At 51.3% G+C, this 27,434-nt stretch overlaps 7 protein-coding genes across 7 annotated transcripts; 2 read left to right on the top strand and 5 right to left on the bottom strand.

Moving 5' to 3' along the window:
* Positions 1-8,659: 8,659 nt before the first annotated feature.
* On the bottom strand, positions 8,660-10,355 carry Asppvi_010719 (sugar porter family MFS transporter; the record flags this gene model as incomplete). Its single annotated transcript, XM_043306558.1, has 2 exons — positions 8,660-9,050; positions 9,109-10,355. 2 exons carry the CDS (start codon positions 10,353-10,355, stop codon positions 8,660-8,662), a joined length of 1,638 nt encoding a protein of 545 aa, XP_043162493.1.
* Positions 10,356-12,946: 2,591 nt separating this feature from the next.
* Positions 12,947-14,260, bottom strand: Asppvi_010718 (uncharacterized protein; the record flags this gene model as incomplete). The annotated part of the gene is made up of 1 exon (XM_043306557.1): positions 12,947-14,260. The coding sequence occupies one exon, from the start codon at positions 14,258-14,260 to the stop codon at positions 12,947-12,949; it is 1,314 nt and encodes a 437-aa protein (XP_043162492.1).
* An 822-nt stretch (positions 14,261-15,082) lies between these two features.
* Positions 15,083-16,804, bottom strand: Asppvi_010717 (putative isoamyl alcohol oxidase; the record flags this gene model as incomplete). Its single annotated transcript, XM_043306556.1, has 1 exon — positions 15,083-16,804. The coding sequence occupies one exon, from the start codon at positions 16,802-16,804 to the stop codon at positions 15,083-15,085; it is 1,722 nt and encodes a 573-aa protein (XP_043162491.1).
* Positions 16,805-17,485: 681 nt separating this feature from the next.
* On the top strand, positions 17,486-18,797 carry Asppvi_010716 (uncharacterized protein; the record flags this gene model as incomplete). Its single annotated transcript, XM_043306555.1, has 5 exons — positions 17,486-17,681; positions 17,731-17,798; positions 17,863-18,242; positions 18,290-18,354; positions 18,403-18,797. 5 exons carry the CDS (start codon positions 17,486-17,488, stop codon positions 18,795-18,797), a joined length of 1,104 nt encoding a protein of 367 aa, XP_043162490.1.
* A 401-nt stretch (positions 18,798-19,198) lies between these two features.
* On the bottom strand, positions 19,199-20,489 carry Asppvi_010715 (putative UbiD family decarboxylase; the record flags this gene model as incomplete). The annotated part of the gene is made up of 4 exons (XM_043306554.1): positions 19,199-19,976; positions 20,030-20,238; positions 20,297-20,382; positions 20,438-20,489. The coding sequence occupies 4 exons, from the start codon at positions 20,487-20,489 to the stop codon at positions 19,199-19,201; spliced, it is 1,125 nt and encodes a 374-aa protein (XP_043162489.1).
* Positions 20,490-23,298: 2,809 nt separating this feature from the next.
* Asppvi_010714 (OPT family oligopeptide transporter) lies at positions 23,299-25,675 on the top strand (the record flags this gene model as incomplete). The annotated part of the gene is made up of 3 exons (XM_043306553.1): positions 23,299-23,473; positions 23,522-23,689; positions 23,742-25,675. 3 exons carry the CDS (start codon positions 23,299-23,301, stop codon positions 25,673-25,675), a joined length of 2,277 nt encoding a protein of 758 aa, XP_043162488.1.
* A 701-nt stretch (positions 25,676-26,376) lies between these two features.
* Asppvi_010713 (uncharacterized protein) lies at positions 26,377-27,258 on the bottom strand (the record flags this gene model as incomplete). Its single annotated transcript, XM_043306552.1, has 1 exon — positions 26,377-27,258. One exon carries the CDS (start codon positions 27,256-27,258, stop codon positions 26,377-26,379), a length of 882 nt encoding a protein of 293 aa, XP_043162487.1.
* Positions 27,259-27,434: the final 176 nt, after the last annotated feature.

The raw sequence follows: 27,434 nt of genomic DNA, 5'->3' as shown, positions 1-27,434 counted from the left end.
TACGAGTGACAAAGTCGGGCACTGTAGTTATCCCACCAAGCGGCATGACTCGTATCTGACCTCGAGATGTGGTTGGATGGATGCCATGACACTAAATCAACAAGCGAGGGGAATACGAGACAACCCGTCCTGCGGCGCTCGAGGCAAATTGCAACCAAGCTTTAGTGACGTGTTATGGACCTTTTATTGGATGGAAAAGAGCGGGGAATCGCACAAGGTTCTTGAATTGATGTGTGAAGAAACCATAAGGGCTGTGGTTGGAGGCGAGAGAGGAGAAATGTACTTTGGGCACGGACTGTGCCCAATCATTGCTCCTTTAGGCAATCATCACTTTATCCGTGAGTCCAGCCTGTCCTCAAGGTGGCGGTTAAATATCGATTCGAGCGAAAACTGTCTCACTGAGACTCTGGGTTTGGCCCTTCTGTTCTTCGGAAAGCTGTCGATACGGCTGATTAAATGCCCTGAGATGCACCACTTTTGCTGCTAAAACCAAATTGCTGCAAGATGAAGCAATTCAATGTCTTCTTGGATGTGAGGATATATACCAACATTAGAAGTTCCGTTCAAGTGATAACTATTTGCTCTGAATGACTCCTGACAAATTTTGCGCCTTAGAGAACTACTAATCCGTACTGTGCACCTCAGAATAGGCTTTCTTCTCCCGATGTCTTGACGACTGACTTGAACTACCAGGATATTTGTTAAAGATACTCTCAGCTGTAGAGCCTCGCCTGTGGCATCGACGGCAGACACCACCATGTCAAAGAAGAAAGAGGCCTAAATGTTAATCGGCTCTAGCCATCGAAATACAACGGCGAACGTCCGTACTCGATCCGTCAAGATATTGCGGCATATGGCCAGCGATACTGAGTTGAAACGAACCCTTTGTGGTGAGTATGGATCTGTTGCAGGCCAGAATTATCAAACTCGGGCTTTATCTTTGCCTTTATACTCTGGCACATTGCAGATGTCCGCCAGACTGAGCATTATCCTCGCCTGAAACATCTGTTACACTGACAAGAATCCCGCTGGTTGTATTGAGTTCCAAGACGTGGTTGGACCAATCGGAGGACTGGTGACAGTGACATCGCTCTGTAAGACATGGACTGTATTCAGTCCCTTGGAATAGGTACAGATCTTTGCAAAGTGGCGCCCAGGTCTTATACTCTTTGATTGTTTTCTATACCCCAATGCCAAGGTTTGCTAAACTACTTCTGTGATTTTTCCGAAGACCCTTGTTCCACGTTTCCGTATCGTATTTTATGAAGATTAATCTGACTGTTATAATTCACGGCACCTTGTACTAGGTATACAAATGACCCTCTTAACCCCAGCTTATTATTTCCCAAACCCGCCCCGGATGATCTTCCCGCAGAACCCGGTCGATCTTCCTTGTGCAGCAACAGATTATTGTCCAGCCAATGGAGATAGTTGAGTTGATCGGACTGCAGCTGGTCCGTGACGCAGTTCGGAAAGGACTGGGAGAGTACAAGGTGGCTGACGAGCGGCCGAAGTTACCTAGAGTAAGGGTTTAATTTCTAATTCTCGTCCTATGGGTTGAATCACCTGGGTTCGATTGGGTATCAAGCAGAGCTGTAATCCATACTCTCTAATAAAATCCAGAACTGCAGATGATGTAAGCGCAGGTGGGGACTTCGGAACTTACGGTAGGGAATTATCCAGCATCATAGACACTCAGATTGATGGATGACCAATTCTACGAAGCTCCCGTTTCATTGGAAAGTTTATAATTTACAGCAGCCTTGTTTGCTCATTATCATCTCCTTCTGTCTCCCTGAAAAATACTCAGGTCAATATCCTTCTTTCAGCGGCATCTCACTCTTTGCACACTTTCGGACTGTCACCATGGCAATCGATCATACTAGTCTTTGCGTTCCTGAAGAGAAATTTCAGCAGTGCCTTAAATTCTACCTCGAAGCTCTCAAGCCACTTGGCTATGAGACTCGTCATCAGTTTGGAGAGTTTGTCGTAGGACTCGGGTCGAGAACTGAAGACTTAGACAGTTACCAACGTGCTGACTTCTGGGTTCTCGGGACAAAGACCGTACCTGAGCGCCCTGCTCATATTGCATTCCACTGTAAAGGTATGCACAGCTTTTTCGAAGAAACATGCGCAAATGCTTATGAGCTTTGGAAGATCATGCATCCGTTGATGCTTTTCATGCTGCAGCTATCAAGGCAGGCGGCAAAGACAACGGTTCACCGGGATTGCGACCAATTTATCACCCTAACTATTATGGTGCATTCGTGATAGATCCTTCGGGAAATAACATCGAGGCTGTTGATCATGGTGTACACTCAAACGCTTGAATACTTTTTAGCTGTCGGATGACCCAGTGGGACGAGAAATGGATGTAATTCTGTTCATGCTGCATCTCCGCATACAATCTATCCAACTAGTGACAGATGGAGCCCTATCTTTTCGTTGAAGAACGCATTCACTCATGAAGAAGATTAGTGTCGAGGGTCATATGGTGGGACTTGATTTGGCAAGAAGGGTGATAAGATTGACTGCCAGTCTCCCAAGGTGCAATGTAGCCTCTGTTTGGTCCTTTTAAGATTACAGTTTTGACCACAATATACATATTAGTCCTGATAATTTCGCAATCTTAGTTGAAGGCATGCTCTAGCTTATAAATAGTGCGGCTTGTAATCACTCAGATAAGCACTGTACAAAAGCTCCATACAGCTCCTGTATTTTACATCTCAATACAGGTATTAGAAGGGTTTCTGGGATAATATTAGTCCGATGCCTTACCAACATGGCCTAGTTCGATTTACAGAAGGGTACAGAACGCAGTTCAAGAGTAGAAGACTCGGGCGCCATTTTTGCAATCAACTGTATGTGCCGAGCTGTAACTTCTGGATTGCATCCAGCTGTAACTTCTGAGCTGTAAGCCTGGAATAAGGCGGAGGATACTGTGATTGAAAAGTGTTGATATAAATTGAACATCAAATATCCGAAAGGCGGGTGGGTTGTGTGCCGAGCGGAAGCTAACCACGGACCGATGGCGGCCCCGCCCGAGGGCAACGACCCTGAATGGTCGCCCACAAACACGCAAGGGGCGATCACCACGATAACCACCACGGACTTCTCACCACCCTCCGAATTCAGAAGGGTTACGAGACAGTATAAACGACGGAAAAATGGAACCACAGCTACGGAAATTACTCGAAGCCCACTCTTCGAGTTCGCGGGCAGTGGAGAGGCACGACCAACGAACCCTGAAGAAATATTACGGGTGATCCTGGACCTAAGGGAGATTATAACCCAGCAAAACAACACCATTCAGAAAATAGCCACAGACCTAACCGAGGTCAAGGCCGACCAAGAATACCTAAAAAACCAAAATGCGGAACTGCAGGAAGAAGTGCAGACCCTAAGAACAAAGCTCACCTCGCTACCGGGAGCAGGACCAACCAGATCATGGGCGGAGGTGGCAGTCAGCGAACCTCCGCGAGGACCCAACACAGTCCCTAAGCCGCGCAAGAGAGAACCTAACTGCGTCCGAATCAGCACTCGACGAACCCCTGACGATGACGAAGATGGAAACGACGGCTTTGGAAGATATCTCCCAACAGACATGGCCAATGCGAAAATTAGATCGGCCCTGCTGAGCGCAGACCCCACCAAAGACGTACAGGTGGCGGGAATCGGCACCACAAAGACAGGATATGTGATTAGGTTCAGGGACATTCAATCAGCTGAAAAGGCCCAGAACAACACTGAATGGTTGCAAGAACTAGGCAACGATACTAAGCTGGTAAAACCTCGGTTTGGCGTGGTGGTCCACCGCACACCGACCGAAGACTTCGACCTCGAAGGAAATAAGCAACACGGGATAGACAAGATCATGGAAGAAAACGACCTCAGCAGCAAAGGATACCAAATTGAAGACATCGCATGGCTGAAAAAGAAGGATCACCCCTTAAGGACATCGGCGTCACTTGGTATATGGCTAAACACGCCTGAGGCAGCAGAACACCTCATTGCCAATGGACTACTGGTCGGCCAGAGGTACATCGGAAGCGTGGAACCATACCAGATTGACCGGAAACGATGCCACCGCTGCCAACGATTCGGCCATCTAGCCTGGGCCTGTAAAGAACAGGCAAGATGCGGATACTGCGCTGATCAACATGAATACCGTAACTGCCCTCGTGAAATGAGACCAAGGTGCCTGGACTGCGATGGAGAACATCCCACCGGAGACCGGAGGTGCCAATCGCTTAATCCCACTCGATCACAATGAGTTCCACAAATCTCCGTCTACTACAGCTGAACATCATGAAATCTAGGGCAGGAATGGAGGCCCTTATTAACGATCACCAAACTCAGAACCTCGATGTCCTCCTAATCCAAGAGCCACCCGTCACTGCGTACCGCACACATGTCAACCACAGCGCGTGGCGACTCTATCGACCAACATATGCCGATGAATCAGCAAGATTCCGCAGCCTTCTCTACATAAACAGGAGGATCTCAACCTCGTCACATCGTCAGATTCTCTGTAATCATCCCGATGTTACCGCGGTCAAGATATGGACTCCCGAGGTGCAATACCTCCTCTTCTCGGTTTACATCCAACCTGTGGCAATATACCAACCGGCAGATGTAACCACCGCCCAACTGATTCTGGATGAGATCCAGTCTAGCATCCGACAACACTCCATAGGCACAGACAAGGAGACAAAGCTCATTATCTCTGGCGACTTCAACCGACACCACCCAGCGTGGAGCCATCGACCGGTCCACCACACCTTCGCAGAACATGCAGAAGAGCTGATCAATTTCTTCCAAATGCACGAGCTCCAATGGTGCCTACCCCAAGGCACGCCAACCTTCTGGTCACTCAGCAATCCAGGAAAAGCGTCAACCCTAGACCTTACAGTAACTAATGACCCGACGAAGCTCATCAAATGCCACCTCTACCACGACCACTACGGATCAGACCACCGTGGAACGTTCTCTGAGTGGAACCTACAGCCAGAGCGCAATGTAGGTTCAAAACCCAAGAGAGCATATGATAAAGCCGACTGGGCGAGGATCGGCCAAAGGATTCTGGAAGTGATGGGACCACTACCCAGGATCCACTCAAACTCAGACCTCGACATAGCAACAGAGAAACTCGTTCAGTCTACCGCTGCAATCATTAACCAAGAAGTCCCAACACAAAAGCCGTCACCCTACTCAAAGCGATGGTTTACCCCAGAGCTTAAAACCCAGCAGATTGAGGTAAACCGAACGCGCAGACGATGGCAGGACAGCTGCGCAACCCTGGGCATTGCCCACCTAACCACTGCTGCTCTCTTCCAGGAAATGCGACAGAAACGCCGGGAATGGACCAGGACCGTGGAAAAGGCCAAGGCCACACATTGGAAACAATTCCTGGACGAGGCTAAGGAAGGACAGCTGTGGAAGGCGGCGACGTACATGCGACCGAGGGAGTCCTATGCAAACATCCCATCTCTGAAAGTAGGCGCGGTGGAAGTCTCCGACAATAAAGACAAAGCCAAGGCGTTCCGTGAAGCCTTTTTCCCTAAGATGGCAGAACCAGAAGAAGAAGACATAGCGCCTGCCCCAGTGGAAATACCATGGGAACCAATCACTAAAGAGGAGATCCATCGATCCCTCAAGGCTGCTAAAGGAACCACCGCTCCAGGGGAGGATGAGATACCCACCCTGGTTTGGAAACACCTATGGAAATACCTCCAGTCAGCAATCACCCACATCTTCCGCAAATCTGTGGAACTAGGGTACTATCCCAAACAGTGGAAGCAGGCGCGGATAGTGGTGCTGCGGAAACCAGGAAAACCGGACTACACAGTACCCGGGGCCTATCGACCCATCTCACTACTAAACACCCTAGGCAAAATACTGGAGGCTGTCATAGCCCGAAGGCTGTCGTTCTGGGCAGAGACCTATAAACTGCTCCCAGAAACACAGTTTGGAGGCAGACCAGGACGTAATACGGAACAAGCACTTCTGGTACTCGCAAATGCAGTCGACCGAGCATGGTCACGATCAAAGGTGGTCACGCTTGTTGCGTTTGATCTCAAGGGGGCTTTCAACGGAGTCAATAAAATAAGCCTTGACACCCGCCTGCAAGCTAAAGGTATCCCAACGACAGCCAGGCTGTGGATCCGCAGCTTTATGGAGGACCGGCACGCCAGCATCAACTTCGATGACTACCAGACAGACATTACCCTACTAGAGAACGCAGGTCTCGCACAAGGATCACCGCTGTCCCCGATCCTGTTCGGATTCTTCAATTCCGATCTGGTGGATCAACCAGTGGACAACAGTGGCGGAGCGTCGGCGTTCATTGATGACTATTTCCGGTGGCGCGTAGGCGTCTCTGCCGAGGAGAATCTCAAGACGATCCAAGAAGAAGACATCCCCCGGATTGAGGCATGGGCCCGGCGAACGGGCTCCTCTTTCGCCGCGGAAAAGACGGACCTGATCCACCTCACAAGATCCAGAAAGGATCAGGGAACTGGGCATATCATCATGAACGGGAAGGCCATCAAACCAAGCGACACAGCAAAACTACTGGGTGTCATCTTCGACAAAGAGATGCGGTGGAAAGAACACGTACAACAAGCAATCAAACGAGCCACCAAAGTTAACATCGCACTGGGTGGACTGAGACACCTCCGCCCGGAACAGATGAGACAGCTCTATCAAGCATGTGTGACGCCAGTGGTTGACTATGCGTCCACCGTATGGCACAACCCGCTTAGGGATAAGACCCACCTAAGGCTGCTTGGATCGGTCCAGCGAACGGCGCTGCTCCGCGTCCTCTCAGCATTCAGAACGGTCTCAACCCCAGCACTCGAAGTAGAATCCCATATGCTGCCAACCCGGCTTCGACTTAAGCAGCGAGGCCAGATTGTGGCTGCCAGCCTCAGCACGCTGCCAGAAAGCCACCCAATACATAGCGTAATAAAACGAGCAAGAAAACGCAGCACTCACATAGGAACGGGCTCTCGGTTCCCTCTGGCAGAAACCGTGCGGACGATGGACCTTACCCGGCTACAAGCTCTGGAAAAGATTGACCCCACGCCCCTGGCACCGTGGCGGACGCCAGCTTTTACTGAAATCGACATCGAACCGGACAGAGAGAAGGCAAAGGAAAAGGCCTCCGCCAGGCAGAAGGCAACAGCTGTCACAGTGTTCTCTGACGCATCAGGCCAACAGGGCAATCTGGGGGCCGCAGCGGTAGCCCTCGACCCTCAAGGCGACATTATCCAGTCCCGGCAGATCAGTGTTGGTTCAATGGAATATTGGTCAGTGTACGCTACAGAGCTCATGGCAATATACTATGCTATTAGCTTGGTCTATCAGATCTCACGGCAAAAGCTAGAGACTCTAGGCACCAGCCGCGAACCAGCAACCATCCTGACAGACAGCATGTCCGCGCTACAAGCAATAGCAAATTCATGGAACAAGTCGGGGCAGCGCATAATCCAGGCCATCCTCCAATCAGCCAGGGAGTTGAACACGCGTGGGGTTCCCCTCCGTCTCCAATGGGTCCCCGGCCACTGCGACGATCTTGGGAATGACACCGCAGACCGCCTTGCCAAAGAAGCTGTTGGCCCTGACAAGATGCACCCTTTCCAGCACCTTCTCTCACGGGAGAAAGGATACATCCGCCGCAAAATCCGGGAAGAGTGGGAACAAGAATGGAAAGCGTCTAAGAAAGGAGGGCACCTTCGCCGGATCGACGCGACTCTACCCTCAATCCGCGCGCGGCGGATGTATGGATCGCTACCGCGAAGTCGAGCCTACTTACTCACACAGCTCCGAACCGGCCACTCATGGCTGGCGACGCATGGCAAGCGGCATCAGTTCCAGGAGGACGACAAGTGTGAGTGTGGAGCTAAAGAAACAGTAGTCCACGTGCTAGTGGATTGCCCGAAGCTGAAAGACTTGCGGAACATACTACGGAGGAAGATCGGAAGTGCATTCAACAATGTCTCAGATATGCTGGGAGGGAGACTGCATGCTAAGGAAGGTAGGGTAAACGAGACCACGCAGGACGGTAGCATCCTAGGTGCTGTACTGGACTTTGCAGAGGCATCTGAGAGGTTTCGAAGCCGCGCGCCAAAGGGGCCGCAGAACAGAACATCAGGCACTTAGGCCACCATAGGCCTTGACGAGGCTCTAAACTCGTCGGGATGTAATGGTTTACTGTAAGTAGATGTAAATAGAGATAGCGATAGTTGGGCCCTGCATATCGCCTAGGCGAGGGGTCAGGGTATGAATACCACCACCACCACCAACTGTATGTGCCGCCGTGTTCAAGTCATACTTGTGTCACTTATCAACCTGTTCTGATATCCAGGACATTAGTGCTAATTAGGTTGCTTGGGTTGCGATCATACGTGATGAATGCTCTTGTATAAGCTGCATTAACTAACATAATTAAGCATCTAATGCAGATTACATTCCTAGCATTCCATGTGGTCATAGCACTATTCTAATATGTGCTTACGGCGTCACAGACATGAAGAGAAGAATAATTCTATAATATATTCATCATGGTATCGTATCATATCCAAGAAATCTATATGCAAGTGTAGTATATACCCAATCCTAACCAACCAACTCCAAGCAATGTGATGGAAACAAGCAACTAGGCGACCTCCGCATGGAAAGCCTGCTCCTCCTTGCGGGCCTGCGCACCAGGCCCCTCCTCCCACTCACTCTGCGGAATCTCAAACTTGCTGCTCTTCCACGGCGCCACATGGTTCACATACATCCAGTCGATCTCCTCGAGCGTGCGGCCCTTGCCCTCGATCACGCAGAAGTAGACGACGAAGGCGGCGACGAGCAGACAGCCGGCGAAGACATAACCATACGCAAAGTCGATGGCGCCGGTGATGAAGGGGGTGAAGAAGCTCAGGAGGAAGTTCCAAAGCCAGTTGGACGCGGTGGCGAGGGCCATGCCCTTTGCGCGGTACTTGGAGGGGAAGAGCTCGGCGACAATGGCCCAGACCATGGGACCCCAGGTCATTGCGAAGGCACTGTCAGTTGGTTAGCGTGATGAAATGAAAAAATGAAGCAGAGGGGACAGGAACATACGCAATGAAGAAGCAGGCGAGGACGATCATGCCCTTGCCGACGTCAGGGGTCTTGGTGGGGTCGTTGACATCAAGCATAAAGTGGCCGATGGAGGCGAAGATCATGAACATCAAGAACATGAAGCCCGCGCCGAAGATGAGGGACTTGCGACGGCCAAAGTTCTCAACCACGTACAGACCGCCAAAGGTGGTCGTGAAGTTGACAGCGCCGAGGATGACGGAGGTGACGAAGCTGTTGGAGAGACCGGCGCCTTGGAAGATGGTGGTTCCGTAGTAGAAGAAGTAGTTGGCGCCAGTGAGCTGCTGCAGGCATTGCAGGAGCATGCCCAGGGCGACACGGTAGAGCATGCGCGGGCCGGTCAAAAACTCGTGCCACACCTGCACTCCCGACTCGGCGTCGAGCTGCTTCTGGATCTCGTAGAGTTCCTGAACAATGACGCGGTGGTTCTCGGGCACACCGTACAGCTTGGACATTGTGCGCCGGGCGCTGTCGATCTTGCCGTGACGGAACTCGAAGCGAGGGGATTCGGGGAAGAAAGCCATGCCGCCACCCAAGATCAACGAGAAAACGACGGTCAGGCCCAGGGTAATGCGCCACTGGGCAGTGCCGTCCATGCTTTCAGTTCCCAGGTTGATCAGGTAGGCCACAAAGATACCCAGCGTCACGAACAGCTGGTAGCAGCTGATCATGGCACCACGGACGTGACGCGGAGCACTCTCACCCTGGTACATGGGGACGAGCAGCGAGCAGCCACCAACACCCAGACCGGTGACCCAACGGCCGACGACCATCTGCCACCAGTGACCGGCGGGAGAGGTGATTTGGACAATGATACCGATGATCAGGATGATGTTCCACAGGGTGATGGACCACTTGCGGCCAAGCCGATCGGCGATGGGAGCCGCGACCAGCGCACCGATCAGGGTACCGATGGACAGCAGACCCACGATGAGACCCGACCGAACGTGGCTGAAGCTGTACTTGCCGTCGCTGTATTCAGCATACCGCTGCTTGTAGTTGCTCATCTCCTGGAAACCGGAGATCTGACCAGTGTCATATCCGAACAGCAGACCGCCCATGGAGACGAAGAGCCCCATGACGGCCGACCGCAGCGTCAGACGGGGTATGGGGGTGTTGACTCCGAGATCGAGGGGCTTCTCTACAGCCACCGAGTCGGAGCTGGAGTATTGAGGCTGGGGGGCGGGGGTGATGGATTCCCCATGGTGGGTTTCTGTCTCGAGACCCATGTCTATTCTTTGTAATCAGAGATATTATAATCTAATGACCATAGGGGAGGATGATAGTTGGAGGAAAGGGAGGAGAAAGAACCCGGACGGGGAAGAAAAAGAGGAAACGATCAGAGGTGAGACAAGGGCTTATTTATATTTGTCAACTTCTCCTGGCTGGACGAAGAAAAATCAGAGGGCAGATCCACAGGTACATCGTCAGAGGGGAACCAGGAACGAGGAGACAGAGTGTGGGGAGGACAGGCATCCCGCTGGAGATGACGATAGTCGGCATGGGGATAGCACGGAAGCCGTCAGCATCGGGTCAGGATGATCCGTGATTATGATTGGAAGAAGAGGAAGGTACATGGCCACTCAGAGACCAGAGCAGGCAGAACTTCGGGATCCACGGCACATTGGGACATTTGGTTCGTCATCGGCTGGATGAGAGCGGCCATTGTTCATAGAAGATTCCGTTGAACGCCACTGGGTCAGGGTCTTAGTAAGAAATGCCACGACAGCGCCACGATGGACAGGAATGGTTCGTCAAATGAGACGGACGCAATGACAGGGTCTATATTGCGATGATGTATGCCAATCATGAACTATTATACAGAAGGTTTCTGTGTTCGGCCGGAGACGACATGTAGTAATGATTGTCAGGCAATATGATCCATCATTACTGATTCCGGGTATCCGCGCATATAGTGAAACTAAGACACCCACTCCCACATCTCCAGAATCTCGGCAAATTTCTTCTCCGTACTCACTAGCCAGACTGCTCCCGGAAGAGCACGGAATCCCCAGCTGGAGACGCAACAGACAGACAGTCCACCTGGAGAATGAGGGGTGACGATTCCTCTTCAGTTCACCGGTGAGCCAGATGCATAAGTGTACTGCGGAGTATCTGGAGTATCATACGGAGGACAACTATCAAAATGATGTATTCAGGGTGCGTCTACAAAGGCTATTCACCCCTGCCCAACAAGTTATCTACAAGCCAACACCACAGAGAAATGACGCCGACCGAGACGGATCGGCCTCGGCAAGACTGCAAGTTTGAAACTAAAAAGACAAGAGGAAAGAAACCGGCTGAGCCGAGAATCGTCAGTGGCGTTGGTAGACACCGCTGGTTCGCCCAATTGCGGCCACCAAGCTTTCAGGCACACTCACCAAGGGAAAAATGACTTTGTGGCTGTTGATCCGTTTAGGCTATGACGGATATCAATCTACTAGATACTTGGGTCAAGGAAACAATAGAAAAGGAAGTATATCGCTTGACTGATAATATACTGATAGTTGCTAATACCTGGGGACACCCTGGGGTACTGACTGGTGTTTGCATCCAGAAGAATCTGCATTCGTCTATCTGTCCTGTTTGGGAAGATCCACTCCACCGATCCGGAAGAAGAATGGTATTAGGGCTAGGGCTTGGCATTTCCTGCCAGGAGTGCCAAGATTACGTCATCTTCCGAACCATGGAATCTCCTCGCTTCCACAGAGAAGAACTTTGTCGATCATGTGATTGGTCCTAACCTTGATATCACCTGACTGCTGTACCACATACTCATYGGCCACCGCCACCCTCATTGTAGTATGACACTGCCTATAGATGGGGATGGGGACAAGATAGCTCATGTCAGGTGTCAAGATATATGACAGTCTATTCTTACTCATCACTTTGCACTTGCTGAGCAACATCAAATAGATCTCGCCTAGATAGCAAGACTACCTCCCAATCCAATCTTTCTGGCGATATATATATCCGCTGGCTAATACGTCCATTGCATTAGAGACATCCAAATATGAGAAACTGATCTACAGCAGACTAATCAGTAGTGCTTGCTTGTTTTTGATCTGACCTCTTTCTTTTCACCCCGTCTACAATGATTGCCATCTGACAGCTTTTGAAATATAAGTGTAAGTGTGCTGGTATATCAAGGAAGGCTCTTTCATTCTCAGTGTATTGATCTTTGAGCAAAAAAGTGGCATATTTATGATCGATATGGAGTTCAGATATGCATTAATTGTTATACCACGGGCATCAGCTGCTACCTAATGAGCATTTGAAGCCCTATCCAGGATCATGATAGAAACTTATCAATCATCCTTCTCACTAGTGACATTTGAACCCTGTCTGTTACACCTTTTTAAGCTATCCAGTTATAGTCTTTTAAATGGTGTTCCATCCAACCAATTTCAGCTCAACCGCGCGGTATCAGGCTCCTTGAGACCACTCTTCACCATCCACTGGGCATACCAACATGGCTGGAGAGAAGTTCATAAGATCACAAGATATGAACAATACCTGGACTTGTTATGTCGCCGCAAACAGCACCCATGATCCTAATTGATCGTCTGAGCATCATGGAATATGGATATGATTGCCGTATTGTGGTTTGTTGCCCAGGCCGTCCATATGCTTGTGCCTAGCTGCATGGGGGGAAAATCAGAAGAAGGATCAGGAACGTGAGGAAGGCAGGTCAAGGTTGTCTAACTTCTACGCGAAGATCAGAGGGTTCAGGAAGCATTGCACGCAGAGGGGAAATGAGTTGCAACCTTGACAGCATTGCAGACTTTGATTGCTCTGATGACGACTGGCTGTATGGCTGCTAAAAAGCAATACACTCAGTCCGATAGATAGGCATATCAACATGATACAGATCCGCCGTAAACAGCGCCGTCACCTTCGCGGTCACATTAAACCAAAAGTCGCTCGTAAACCAATACCCATTCTCACAGCCGCTGCTCCCACCCACCGGAGGAACCAGCGTGACATTCCCATCAGCACCGACCACCATATCCGCATCGACATTAAACACATTCACGACCGTCGCCTTCGCCGCCAACCCAGACGACAAATCAAGCAGCCCCTCAAACAGGTTCACCGTCACGCCCACCTCAGCCCCAACGAACGGATCCAGCTGTATATCCGCCGCGGTATCCATCCTCGACGTGGCCGTCGCTTTCGGCGCGACGCCGCTCGCCGTACTGTCCGTTATATTGAGCAGATCGAGATGGAACAGCCCATTCGTCGCCATGGTCATGTTACTGCTGACATCTGCCGTCCCGTTCATCCCCAAGTCCACCCCGACGTTGAGATCGAGCACCGGCCCAACGGTCAGGATCCCGGGGATGGAGAAGCCGGCGGCCGCGACGGGGCTCCATTTGTAGGTGTACACGTTGCGCAGGAAGGAGCCTGACGCTGACACGGCGACGTTGAGCGTCGAGTCGAGCGCGACGGCGATGTCGAGGCCGAGGGTTGTGGCGGTTTTCGTCTCGATGTTGTACGCGATGATCCCGTCGATGGTGACTGCAGCGTCCAGGGTGGCATTGTTGGCGTGGATGGTTAGTCCAGTGGTTCGGATGAGGTCGCCTGACCAGGCGAGGTCGACGCTGGCGGTGAGCTCGCGCTTGTGTTGCGATGGGACGGAGTGTCCGAAGGCGATAGTGACGGCTTTGGCTTGCTCCTGGAGGTTGGTCTTGCTGGTGGAGGCGGTGATGGTGAGGGTGGAGGCGTCGAAGAGGACGGACGCCGCGTGGTAGATTCCGCGCTCGGCTTCCGCGTCGCAGTTGCCCAGGTGGTTGGTGACGAGAAGGAGGTCGGCGCGAGGCCAGGAAGTGTATGCTTGGTTGAAGGTGGCGGTGGAATTGAATTTCACCGTCACGCTTTCAGCGGAGCAGGTCACGGTTGACACGTCATTAACGTCTTCGAGGACGATGGAAGGGAGCTGCAAGTCTGCTTGGACGAGAGCGCCGATAGAGCTGGAGTTGATAGCTTGATAGTAGAGAGAGATTGCTGACACAGGCTCAACGCTGGCGGCCGTGGTATCTCTGCGTAGAACAGAAGGATACAGCTTGGCCGACAGTGGATGGGCCGAAGCAATCACGGACAGACATGCCGCTACGGCAATAAAGCGAGCCATTATGATAGGCAAGGATGCAATGCAGGACTTTCGAGGGAGGTGAACTTTTGAGTACTGCATTGACAGGACCGGACGAAAGCCCTTTATATCCTGTTCAACTAGCGCAAAATCACCGAGACGACGAGACACCGAGGAAAGACTTTCAGGGCCACATATTGCACCATGTGCCTGTTACACCGCCGTGATAATGGTGCAACCCCTGCAGGCACCGGCCAAGTGTTCATGCTCGCGGCATTATTCGTAAGATGTCGAGTTAGTGATGGTGCTCATCCCTATAATACCACCAGGACTCGTCTGTCCGAGGTCAAGATACGGAAGCATCACGGTGAGAAGTTCTCCATAGTGAAGGTGGTACACCTAGTCAGCTTACTGGCATGTGAAGGTGATATTAACTCTCCTGGACTACATCCATCTAACGGCCGCTAGGAGTCAAATCCACCAATGAATCTTATTTACTTGGCTTGTCTGGTTGTTTGAAGACGGCCCAGGTTCCAGTCAACGGGCATGTGCTTCAATGGCTGGTCTATTGGGTCCCAGGCCGGGTTCTGCAACGCAATATAAACGTGCATTAGTGCTTACTGACATCCGTTTCTTGATTCTTCTGCAGCTCACGAGCCTGTACTACAATATATCAGGTGTTAATCTGGGACACGTGCTGGGGAGGTTGGTCATGAGTGTCACTACATATTTCCACCTATGTATGCGCTGCACCTGGACGGTTTAATAGATTCTAACTAATATGCAATGTCACTGTTCTATTATATTACTGTCCTCTGGACATACGCTGTATATACATTTAGACAAATATACAAGTGCTATCCCTCAGACAAACGCAGCGAAAGGCGAGGTAGCAGCATCAGACTCCTCCCAACCAATGCACTTCCAGCAACTCAACAACCCCTGAGGATCATACTTGTTCTTCACGTCGAGCAACCTGTCGTAGTTCTCCCCCCACCACGCCTCTCGCCAGTTGATCGTAAACGGGTTCGCCTCGTTGCTATACGCCCCGCTGCCCGGGGTGATGCCCTCAATAACAGCCGTCATATTCTGGATCCCGGCGATCTTCTGCTTCCTGGCCGGCAACGTGCTGTTCCACGCCCACGCTGTCCCCGAGCCCAGCTCCCAGACGGCCTGGCGCCACGCGGGAGCCGCACTCGTCGACCCTTCGGTGTAGTTGTACAGCACCGGTCCCACCACGGGGATGTATGGCGTCTGGCCCATCGACTGGAGAAGAGCGAAGAAGCCCATCAGGTTGGCGCGGCCCTCGGCTGTCTCAAAGACAGAGCGCGGGATCAGCCGGCTTCCGGGGAACCGGGTGACGCCGACGGCGACGGAGCTGGTGGTCACGTACTTCTCGTAGAAGGGGTACCACGAGGTGTACTCTTCGATGGAGGCGGAGCCGCCGTTAGCCTCGGCGTAGGCGATGACATCTGCCAGGGAGGCCTTGGCCTGCTCGACAGTAAGCAAGGGGGAGACGTTGACGAGGGTGTTGCCGGTAATGTGGCCGCCCCAGCCTTCCTGGGCCCATTTGAGAGTGTTGTTGACGACGATGTTCATGAAGGGGAGCATGTTGGTGGAGGTGCTGGGGAAGTTGATGTTGGCGGCCACGAAGCGGAGGGCAGGCTCAACGCGGTGTGTGCTTTCGAGCACGACGCCAAAGGTTCCGCCGCCGCCGCCGCGGAGGGCCCAGAAGAGATCGGCGTTCTGGTACTCGTTCGCAGTGCGGTAGACACCGTCTGGCGTGACGACCTTGAACTCCAGGACGCGGTCGACCCCGAGTCCGTACACGGGACTGAGGATGGAGTGGCCGCCGTTCAGAACCCAACCGCCCGAGACACCGACGGTGGACGAGTAGCCACCTAGGATGGTGACGTTGTTCTGCTGCGCAAAGGCGTACGCCTCGTCGAAGTTGACTCCGGCGCCGACGGTGATGGCGCTGTACTTGAGACCCGTCTTGTTGCAGCCACGGGGAACAAAAGCAGGGTCGTAGCGGGTGGACCTCAGGTTGCGAGTCCACAGAGACAGCGCGCCACGGCCACTGCTGCGAGTGAGATAGTCATGACCGCTGTTCTTGATGACCAGCTGCTGGCCAGAGCAGTTCGAGTACCGGAACGCCTCGATCACGTCCTTGGCGCTTTGCACCTCGAGGTAGTACGAGGGCATGTTACCCTGCCGGCAGGTGGCATTTGCGAACGCCAGGGGATCAGTGGGATCGCTACTGTCGAGCAGGCACTGATCGCTGGGATCAGAGGACCACATCTCATCCTGGTTGTTCATGTAGCCATTGGGAGAGTTGGTTCGCAGCCACGGATCGGCATAGTTGGCCTGAATGGCAGCGCAGGCAGCAGCGTCGCGAGCCACCGGGGAGCCATTGTAATTCGAGAAGCAGGGCAAGGAGAAGGGAGTGAGACGCTGCACGCGTCCTCCAACCGTCACATTGAACTGATTCAAGCTGCAAGCCGAGCAATTGCCCTTCCCTGCGACGACAGTCGAGCCCAGCAGAGCCAAGACGGCGAAGCCGGTTAATTTCAGACTGGAGGCCATGACGATCCTTCCTGCCGGGAAAAAGCCACAACGTGGAATGACAGGGGATGAAGGAAATAAATCAAGTTGCCCCTGGTGGAAATGAACCGGGTGGCCTGATGAATCCAATGCGCACTTCACCGAGCCAGGACCGAGATCTCATATAGCATTTCGTGCAGGAATCGCGTCCTGAAGGGGCCAAAAGTAAGACCTCAGCAATGAGGATGCAGCACCCTCGATAGTCTTGATCCTCCTTGTCTCCACTCCCAATTTCCCGCGTTCGGAATTCAGCCGACAAGCTGTGATTGGTGCGATCGTTGATTACCTCAGCACTCAAGCTTTGACGCCATGCCTAGTCCGGTAATCAATCCGTCCTGCAGTGAAACATTGGCAGCCAACCAGAGCCCGAGTCATGACATCAGGATCCGGGCTAAGCCCCAGAAGGGAAAGTCCGGCTGATATAAACTGCCGGAGGCGAAAACCTCAGGCATTGGCATCCTTGGCCGAGGCTTCGTATATTGCTGCTGTCTTTCCTGTTGGCTGTTGTCAGACTGGTCAGAACGGAGAAAAGCTTCTTTCTTCAGTCTCTTCACCGGCTGTAGTGAAGAAAAAGATGGGACGTTGCAACAGCAAAACAATATCATGGCCTGATCACTCCTTTTTCTAAGTCCTCAGATCTATGTTCTCTCCTCCATCGCCAGAATGGCGTACGAGCAGAATACCTACTGGAAGGATGTCCTCACTATTGTGCCGATCGTCGGCGCCAGTTTAGCCACCGTCACGTATCTGTTGCGTCTGTACTCCAGACGGCTGACGGCCGCGGGGTTTTGGCTTGAAGACATCTTAATGGGCATTGGGTTGATCCTCTCCTACTGCGCTACTGCTTTTGTACTTTTGAGTGAGTGCCTTCATCTAGATCAGATCTGGGGAAAAACTAACCGATGTAGCTGCCTTCAATGGTGTTGGTGTGCCTCTCACAAGCCTGCCGCATGATGAGCGGTATCGCATTCAATTTGTATGTCCTGACCTGACCCACACTCTGAGAGCATTGACAACGGTATGGAAGCTGACTCGCGAAGGGATCCTGGATGATACAGAAATTCTGGGCCCCGTCCATAGCCTTTGTCAAGATATCCATCATCGTCTTCCTCAAGCGTCTCCTGGGCTCCGTCCGCGCGTATGCCATCATCTCCAATTGTCTGATCACCTTCATCGCTGTCTGGGCCCTTACCGCGGTCCTGGTCAACACGTTCCAATGCACGCCGGTGCAATACTACTATGACAAGTCGTTGAAGGGACATTGTATGAAGGGACAGGTGCAGTTCTTCCAAACTATGGGATCGATTGCCTTGATCGAGGATGTCATTATCCTCTGTCTACCGATTCCCATTGTGTGGAGACTGCAGATTACCTTTCGGCAGAAGCTGGCCTTGACCTTAATCTTTTCCCTCGGTGGATTGTACGTCCCCTATGATACTCTGCCAAAAGACTTAACTGACCATCCAGGGTATGCATCTTCAGTCTCATGCGCCTGATCGAGTTCCGCCACTTCGTCGTCACCGATCTGGCCTGTAGGTTTCGTTCTCCCCTTCTGCAAAAATGCCACTAACCCTCCCCAGCTTCCAGCGCCAAAGAATCCATCTGGACCTGTCTCGAACTCGACGTCGCCATCATCTGCGGCTGCCTCCCGCTCCTCAAACCCCTCGTCCAAGGCTTCCTCGGCAAGGTCAAAAGCGGCGTCTCGAAAGGCTACTCGCAGCCCTCGGGCGCCTCCAAACTCCCCTTTTCCACATCGCGGACACATAACGATGGGTTTCAGCCGATCGATGATCCGAATGGGACACAGGCGTCGGTGGCGTCCAAGACTCTTAATGCGGCGGCTACCCCGAGCCGGAATAGCTCGGATGTGGAGTTGCAGGGTATTACGGTGCATACTAGTATCCGGCAGGATGTGGATGGGCGGTCGGATGTCGGGAGTACGGCTCCGGTGTTGAAACGGGATTGGAGGCAGTAATATTTGCACATATTCATCTGTACATATTCATGTTGAAAATCCTATTGGGTGACGGCTGTAGCTGTTTGGTAGCTCGATTGGACAACTGCAGTAGTTGTTGCGTCTATTTCTGACGATTGCACCGTTCGCTGCGTTCGAGTCGGACCATCTATCTCACGCCTCATAGTTGACCGTACACATGTCTTTTTCGCATCGGAGGTTGGAGCACGGAGCATGCTTCTATAGGTAATGTCTATATGTCATTCGAGGATATGTCTCCAGCAAGGACAGACTGACGGCTAGTGGAGATGCGCCGTCTGTGCCCGAATACCAAGCAAGAAATCAGTCTATGATTTGTCTATTGTACAATCTATGTCGATTACAGCCGTACAACCTTTGTTGAACATCAAAGGTGGAGGCTATCATCGCAGAGTCGTCACAGTCGTCTTCATCGGCCCATTCTCGCCAACAGTGGTAGCGGTATCAAACTCCAGACTGGCACTGCTCTGAGTCAAACTATCGCTTCTCCGCGTGTCATCCACCTCATTCGTCACATGAAACTGGCGATGCGCCCAGATCTCCAACGGCGGCTCGCGAACGATATGCTCCCCCGACTCGGTAGGGTCAATAGTCGAGCGCACTCCCGACTTGTCCCCCCTGAAGCGCGAGAGATGGATGGTTGAGCTATCCAGACGACTGGCATACTTGTTCTGACTGCGATTGTAGGACGAGTGCTGCAGGAAGGACTTCCAGTTGAAGAGGCGGCGGAGGAGGGTCCAGGTCTGCGGGATGTTGGAGACGATGACGGCCGTGGCGGCCTCGCGGACGTACCATTCCAGCCATTGATTGCCGTAGGGCTTGGAGATGGAGTAGTACTTGGAGAGGATGGAGCAGAGGATGACGAAGGCGCCGAGGGAGAAGACGGCGCAGAGGGTGAGTTTCTTCGAGAGGGAGAGTTTGGCGCGGATGAGCAGCGGCAGGGGGATGGCCATAATCAGCACGTCGGTGGTGACGTTGAAGGCGAGGGTGATGATGACGTGGTTGGTGTAGACAGAGCATTGCGCATTTTTGGCTGGGAGGGACCAGTATGCTGAGAAGGGGCGGCACCAGACGGCGAAGAAGAGGATCTCGATGAGGATGAAGCTGAAGGCGCAAACCCCGCCGATGACTTTGACGACGCGGTGTTGCCAGAGGCCGGAGCTGCAGGGACGGGTGTTAGAGGGGAAGAGTGATGGGAGTGTTGGGATGCTCACGTCATGGTCGAGTATAGTAGCAGCAGACAGCATTTGCATCCCCAGACCACCATGAGCCAAAATTGCTCGACTGCCACCACCATCTTACTGCCTTTGATGCGGTCTGGGATTGTCGCTTTATCAAGCGTTTCGAACTCACTCGGGGGGATTCCGTTGGTGCCGTACTTGTTGACTTGGACCAGGAAAACGGTAAGCAATATGTAGAATATCTAAGAGGGGGTTAGAATCCATCCATGACCTCAGTGAAATTGCAGAGCAAGAACGTACTACTACCACCGCCATAACCAGATCCTCCATCTGGAAGTTCCGAGGAGAACCCATCTGCAAAATGCGAGACACATAGCGCAGCGTTGCTGTTCGATGTCTGTTAGATTGTGGACTCTAGAAGTGACAGGAGGATTAATGTACTGATGAGCAGCACCACGGCCATCCACACCCATTCCTCCGAAGACTCAATCATGGTGATAGTGCCCTTTTACAGGGATGATGCCGGCGCAAGTAGTAGCAGGCTATGTGTGTATAGAGAATATAAGAGATTTTGAAGACACAACCGTCGGGTCAGCCACCTTTTCCTGCGTCGTCCATTTCCTCTCGTAGTAACGAACAGTAAGGACCCTCGCAAACTTGTGAGGTGATTTCTCAGGAACCAGACGCCACCAGGCGGGGCCTGCCAGATATAAGTTACGTGAAAGACAAAATTTGAGAGAAATCGGCCGTCGCTCGGGCTTGCGGAGAGCCAGGAACACGCAGTCTACTGGGAAGCAGGGAGTCAGCCTCATATAACGCCCTGGACTGGACCAGCAGCAGCCTCGATTCTTCGCATATCATTCGCTTTAGCCGCTCAACCAAAAGTTTGGTTCATGCTTATCGTATCATATGCCATCTCACATGGCTGCTGCTCTTTCTGGGTCGCTCTCAGCCTGAGACGTTGCGATGAAATAAGGCGAGGCCGTCTGATTGGCTGAGACTGTAATTTGAGTCCTTTTCTGGGAAAGTTTATTGTGAAAATTCTTCCCGGTGTCCGTCATGCCCGGATTCCGTAATCCTCGAGAAATGATCGTCCTCGAATCGAGATCACAGACCTGCCTGAGGGACTGGCGGCAGATCTCAATTCTGAACATTCGGCATTAACAACTGAAATATAGATGCTGCACTCCTTGTATACCTGTATGCGGGGTACTAGTGCTACTAACTCCTGGGTCAGCTATCAGTGACATGGCCAATTCCAAGACTCGGTCACTGGCCAGACATGTCCTTGGTTGAGTTAAACTTTGGCAAGTGAGACACTACCTTATTGTATTCCTGGATCATACCAGCTTCTGGGGCCAAACTGACATTCATTTGTCTTCTTAGCACGTTGTCGAACAAAGTTTATTGATATCAGTAACCAATTAGACACAAGAATGCCTGGGATTCATCTAAGGTGTCTCCGCCGGTATCTAACACGTTTACAACAGAGATATAGCCCTGCACTGCTCATCGCTTGTAGTTGCCTCGTCTGTTAGCCAATTTCTCACAACGTACTTCTCCCTAGTCTTTGTATTCTGAAAACATTCTCACTTGCCTCCTTTTTGTGCATTTAGGATATTAGGTTTCAGGCTTGGCGGGTCCCAGGGCTTGATCCATGGATCCAGTTGCCGATTTTGCTGTCTGGCCGTTGGATCTGGAAATTGAGATGAACATAAATTAAAAGGCAGCCCTCAAGATCATACCATGGGTATTAGGGTGTACATGAAACAGGCGTATAACTGGCAGATGCAGTTGAGAGGAATGGACTGATACTTCCCCTACACTGAACATAGATTTCAGTTGCTCAAGTTCCTGCCCCCACTATTAATTATTGCCATCTAGGAGACTATAGTATATTCTTATGCAGTGCTTGCCATGTCTAAAAATAGTACGCTAGTCTACTTATTGACTATGCTTAATGGGCCAGGAGACTTCATTTGTAGATAGTGCTGCCAAAATTGGTATGGAAAAAGCAATGTATGTCTGTGGACGTTATACAAGTTCATATTGAAGTAGTCCATGACTATAAGTAACTGCATAAATACAACTTAAGTCCTTAAGGATTATTCCTTGTCTGGAATATTTTCTAGTAGCCCGCTTGCTTTTAATCTTAGAGGTTCATGCATAAGACAGATGTGTCAGCTGTGTTGACCTTCAATAGAGGAATAAGGAATACTTCATAGGTGAATCTCAATGCATGAGTTAAGTAAGCTATGCAATGATAAGATAAGATTTAATAGTTCTGTCGTCATTAGTGATATATAACTTTATTTATACCCACTATCTCAGAAGTCACCACAATGGAAAGGCTTAGAAGCTAAGACACTCTATACCCATCCTAAAACTTGACAAAGCTGTCTAGACAGTTGATATGATGTTATAACCAAGCTGACCAGAATCTGCTACCTGTCATTCAGAACGTCCCTGTCGGACTAGGTAGTGGTTAACCGCCTCATTCATGGCAAGCTTCCTCAACGCTCGAGGACCAATCTACTGGCTCAAAGCCAGATGTGGGAGAAGTCCATGTGTACATCGAAATGGTTACTGAAGAAAGAGATGCCAGGAGATCGCATTGAATAAGTGGACATAGTTAGTGGGACCTGCGAGGACGTCTTACAGGCTGCACTACACCCAGACGGCTTTCAGATGCAGCCCTCAGTAATACTAGTCATCTTGAGTGGCCCTCGAAGGAGCCCTATCAGAGAGGCAAGCGGCATTTACAGGGACATAATAATTTTATGGTATAAGGTTGTATGCGTTCCTCTTGTATAAGGGACGTCATTTGCTCCTCGTATTATTGTCTCATCTCAAAGTGCTTATTTCTAGATCTCCGAAGGTATATAAAGTGGTTTGGCTTATCCTATTGGGTCTAAGTAATTCCGGGAGATCAAGAACTAGGCGCTAGGTAAAATAAAGCAGGCCCATCCCGCATGAAGAAATGATGCGATATTTAGCGTGAGTGGTGAAATATGGTTCCATCAATGGCAAGAAGACTTTTAATCTCAATAGATTAAGAGGGAACACTCCGATGCAACTCAAAGTAATAGGTGTAGGAGCTTATTTGTCGAGAAGAAATCCTGGCTGCATTAGCCCCAATGGCGACATTTTAGGATTGTATGCTCCCAACCCCTCCTCCGTGCATGCTGGATGTAACGTGGCAGTTATAACTGATCGCCTCTCTCGATTCCTCTTCTACTCATATGAATAGTTCGTCTGCCCTCATCTGACACATCGTCCCAGGATATCTGAGTGCTAATACGATGGATGACAAGACCGCCTCGGCGGTCGACAAAAGTATAGAAGCAGATGAGCCGTACAAGGGTGGATTTGAGAAACAAGCACAAGATGTCGCTCAAGAAACTGAGAGCGCAGAATCACCGGGCTCTCAACCCAACAAAGCTGAATATGTCAAGGGACATCCCGTCATTCGAAATGGTGAGCTTTCATCTACACAGCTGCAGGGCAATTGACTAACCCCAGCAGGTGCTGATGTATCCGAGTTTATCGTCTCTGTGAGAGATGACGGTGATCCTGCACTGACCTGTAGATCGATTGTCCTGGGATCAGCGTTCACCGCGTTTTCGAGCGTGATCACGATGCTTTATACTTTTAAGCCCACGCAGATGCAAGTGTCTGCAATCTTCATACAGCGTAGGTCGATTTTCCAACGAGCTCTGTCTACTGATTGTAACATCTGTTCTAGTACTGGTGTATGTGGTTGGTCAGGCGTGGGCTCTGTTTACTCCGCGCCCAGACAGATTCCGCTGGAAATGGCTGCAACGCACACTCGAATTCCTGAACTTCGGACAACCTTTCGGCATCAAAGAGCATGTCGTTGCCTCTCTTATTGCTTCATCGGGTAACAATGGTCTTTCCGGAGTGGAAGTGTACGCCGTCGAGCGCCTGTTCTACAATATCAGCGTGTCGGCGACGACCGCAGTGCTGGGAACCTTCTCCATCTCACTTTGTGGCTTTGTGCTCGCTGGCCTCCTTCGACCGCTGATTGTCTACCCAGCGGAAATGGTCTACTGGACMACGCTTCCACAGGTGGTGCTCTTTCAGAATCTCCATTTCGACCAACGTGCCAACCGGGGCCGGTTGATCAAGTTCGGATGGGCTCTAGGACTTGCTGCCGTCTGGGAGATCTTTCCTGCGTATATTATAACCTGGTTCGGGGGCTTCTCGATCTTCTGCCTGGCCTCGATGAACGCTCCTCAGCATACGCGGAAGATCTTTTCGAAAGTGTTTGGGGGAGCGTCAGCTAATGAAGGCCTGGGTCTGTTGAACTTCGGCTTCGATTGGCAGTATATTCAGAGCACCTATCTGTCACTGCCACTGAAACAGCAGCTCAACAGCTGGATCGGCTATGCGATCCTTTATCCTGTGATGTTGGGTCTCTACTACGGGAATACATGGAGCGCAAAGTCCTTCCCATTCATGTCAACCTCTCTGTTTAACAGCAATGGCAAGCAATTCTCCACCACTTCCATCCTCACGGATAAAGGCACAATCGACTACAACAAGCTAAAGGAAGTGGGAATCCCCTATCTCACCTCCAGCACCGTCTGGGGCTACCTCACGCAGAATCTCGCCATTGGCGCGCTCATCACCCACGTCCTCATCTTCTACGGCAAGGACATGTACATTGCCTGGAAGCAGGCGCGCAATCGAACACAGCCCGACCCACACTACCAGGCAATGCTCAAGTACAAGGAAGTCCCAATGTGGTGGTACCTCGCCTTGTTCGTCCTCGCCTTCTTCGCAGGCCTCATCGTGAACATCAAGGGCGAAACGACCCTCCCCGCATGGGGCTACATCGTCGCCCTCCTCCTCGGCGCATTCATCGCCCCATTCTCCTGTATCCTGTACGGGCTCTACGGCACCGGTGTCGCAACCAACCAGCTCTCGAAAATGGTCGCGGGCGCAGTCCACCCGGGCCGCCCCTTGGCAAACCTCTATTTCGCCAGCTGGTCCCACCAGGTCATCCTGCTCTCCGTGAACCTCGCCAACTGGCTCAAGGTAGGCCAGTACACCAAGATCCCGCACCGCATCATGTTCGCCACCCAGGTCTACGGCACCCTCCTCGGCGCAGGCCTCAACTACGCCGTCATGACCACCATCGTCTCCAATCAGCGCGATATCCTCCTCGACCCCGCAGGAAACAGCGTCTGGAGCGGGTCAACCGTGCAGAGTTTAAACTCGCAAGCTATCACCTGGGCGCTCGCCCGAGACGTCTACGGCGTGAACGGCCGGTATCTCATCGTCCCACTAGGTCTGCTCATCGGGCTTGCCTTGCCGGTTTTGCACTGGGGGCTTAACAGGGTCATTCCCCGGATGCGGTCCTGGCCGCTAAATACCGCAATGATTGTTTCATTCGCCGGGGCGCAGAATTATTACGGCATCACGTCGTGGATCTGGTCGTCCATTGCGGTGGGGGTGTTCTCGCAGGTGTGGCTTCGGCGGCGGCTGCCGCGCATTTACAATGAGTATAACTACCTCATTGGGGCGGCGTTGGACGGGGGGTCACAGATTGTGATTTTTATTCTCTCGTTTGCGGTGTTTGGGGCCAGTGGGCAGGAACATCCGTTTCCGACGTGGTGGGGGAATCCGGCTGGGAATCCAGATCATTGTATTTAGTGTAGTGCTCTGCAGGGGTCAATATCAGCTGCTAGAGGATATCAGTATTTGGCGTTCAATATCCGTAAACGTGGCTGCACTTGATATTGCCAACGACTGAACCAATTGAGAATGGATTCACGAATGCTTCTCCATTGGATATAGCTTGGATTTCTAACCAAGCTTTCTTCTGTAAGCTCCCCTGCTTTGGCTGACTAGGCTATGATAGTCCATAGACATGCACCTCAGTTTTCAGTCCTGCATGGTGATGTGACATGTATAACCTCACCGTCAGATCACTGACTGGCGAATGTAGATACCCTGGAACTCTCCCTATATCAGAACCATAGCTAGCACAAAAGACCTTTGAAGCATATGACGGTCTTTCTATATCGCGAGCTATTTACCAAAAGGAAATTTAAGATTTTATAATAATGAGACCTCACCACTCCCACCTTCCTACAGTCACACACTGCACTAATGATATTAATCTCGTGTGTGATCAAAAGCTTCGGCTATGATTCATGTCAATGCTGTCGAGCACTTCTCTATAAGTGGCTGTAAGTGTTGACCTTTCTCAGCGAGTTCCTGTCGCGGATTGAAATCTGTGTCTAATCTCTGTCTACAATAGTATAAGAGATTCATTCGTACAGAATCAGCATCATGACGATGTGGACTTCATTCACAATATGATAATCAGGCAAATTACTGCAACAACTCAGTTAATTAGGAACCTCAGGCCCTTTGAACATCAGATCTTGACTTTCTCCGACTCGATCGAATCGGAAATAGTTAGTATAAATCTTATCTCCTGTAGCAGGCGATGTCCAAGAATACTGCTTGGTTCTCTTCGTCAGGCGCCAATTGGGTGGCTCTCCGAATGCCAGTATACTGGCAAAGTGGTTCCACGAATGCATGTGCCCAACGTTAATTTCCTCGAGCTTTTGATTGTAAACTTTAAGGACTTTATCGACACTGATGGTAATGGACTTCTTGGCCAGGGTGAAGGAAAGGACCAGAACAAATGCGAATATCTCAGGGCGCAGGAAGTGAATCGCTGAGAAGTAGACTATATGGTCGACACCCTCGGCAAAGCGATCACAGTTGAGGAGAGCTTTCTCCATGGACTCGATATGAACGGCTTCATACACACCGGTGCTCCGGCAGATGTCTCCCATTTTGCAGGATATGTCAAAGCCCAGCAAACGAATAGGTCCAGTGGGGTTGCTTTCTGCCAATACACGCCCGAAGACACCTGTGCCGCAGGCCAGATCAAAGACGGTTCCGCCAAAGTCATACGTGTCTGTCAGGTTGCTGATAGCCACCGCTATTTTGGTGGACTCGACGAGAATTGTGTCGTATTTCGAAGCTAAGCCATCGTACGTGGCAGCAATCTTCTCCGAGACACCCTGTTTCGCTGCGTTTCGAAGGAGATTATTCGCGATGAAAATATTGATGACCGCCGGGTATCCTCCAGGAAGGCTGTGTATGATATGTAGATCCTGGAATGGCCCTTCAGGCATGAAAGCCGCAGGCTGGGGGTTGATCTCGATAGCGAAAACGTCGCCATTAGGCCGGGCACGAAGATCAACGTCGCAGCCCATGTTGCTGCCTTGACATCCGCTGACCATGAAAGCCTCGATGGCAACTTTTTGGAGATATTCGAACAAAACAGGATTTTCCTTTTTTTCGTAACAGCTCAATGCGAGTCTCGTCATCGAATTTCAACTCGAATGTGAGAAACCTTTCCGTCCTCGGTATCTCCTTTGTGACCACCTTG

This window comes from Aspergillus pseudoviridinutans (genome assembly GCF_018340605.1).
Source record: "Aspergillus pseudoviridinutans IFM 55266 DNA, scaffold_8, whole genome shotgun sequence".
NCBI classification, from domain to species: Eukaryota; Fungi; Ascomycota; class Eurotiomycetes; order Eurotiales; family Aspergillaceae; genus Aspergillus; species Aspergillus pseudoviridinutans.
Note: the sequence above shows the minus strand (reverse complement) of the source record. Positions and strands in the feature narration are given on the sequence as shown.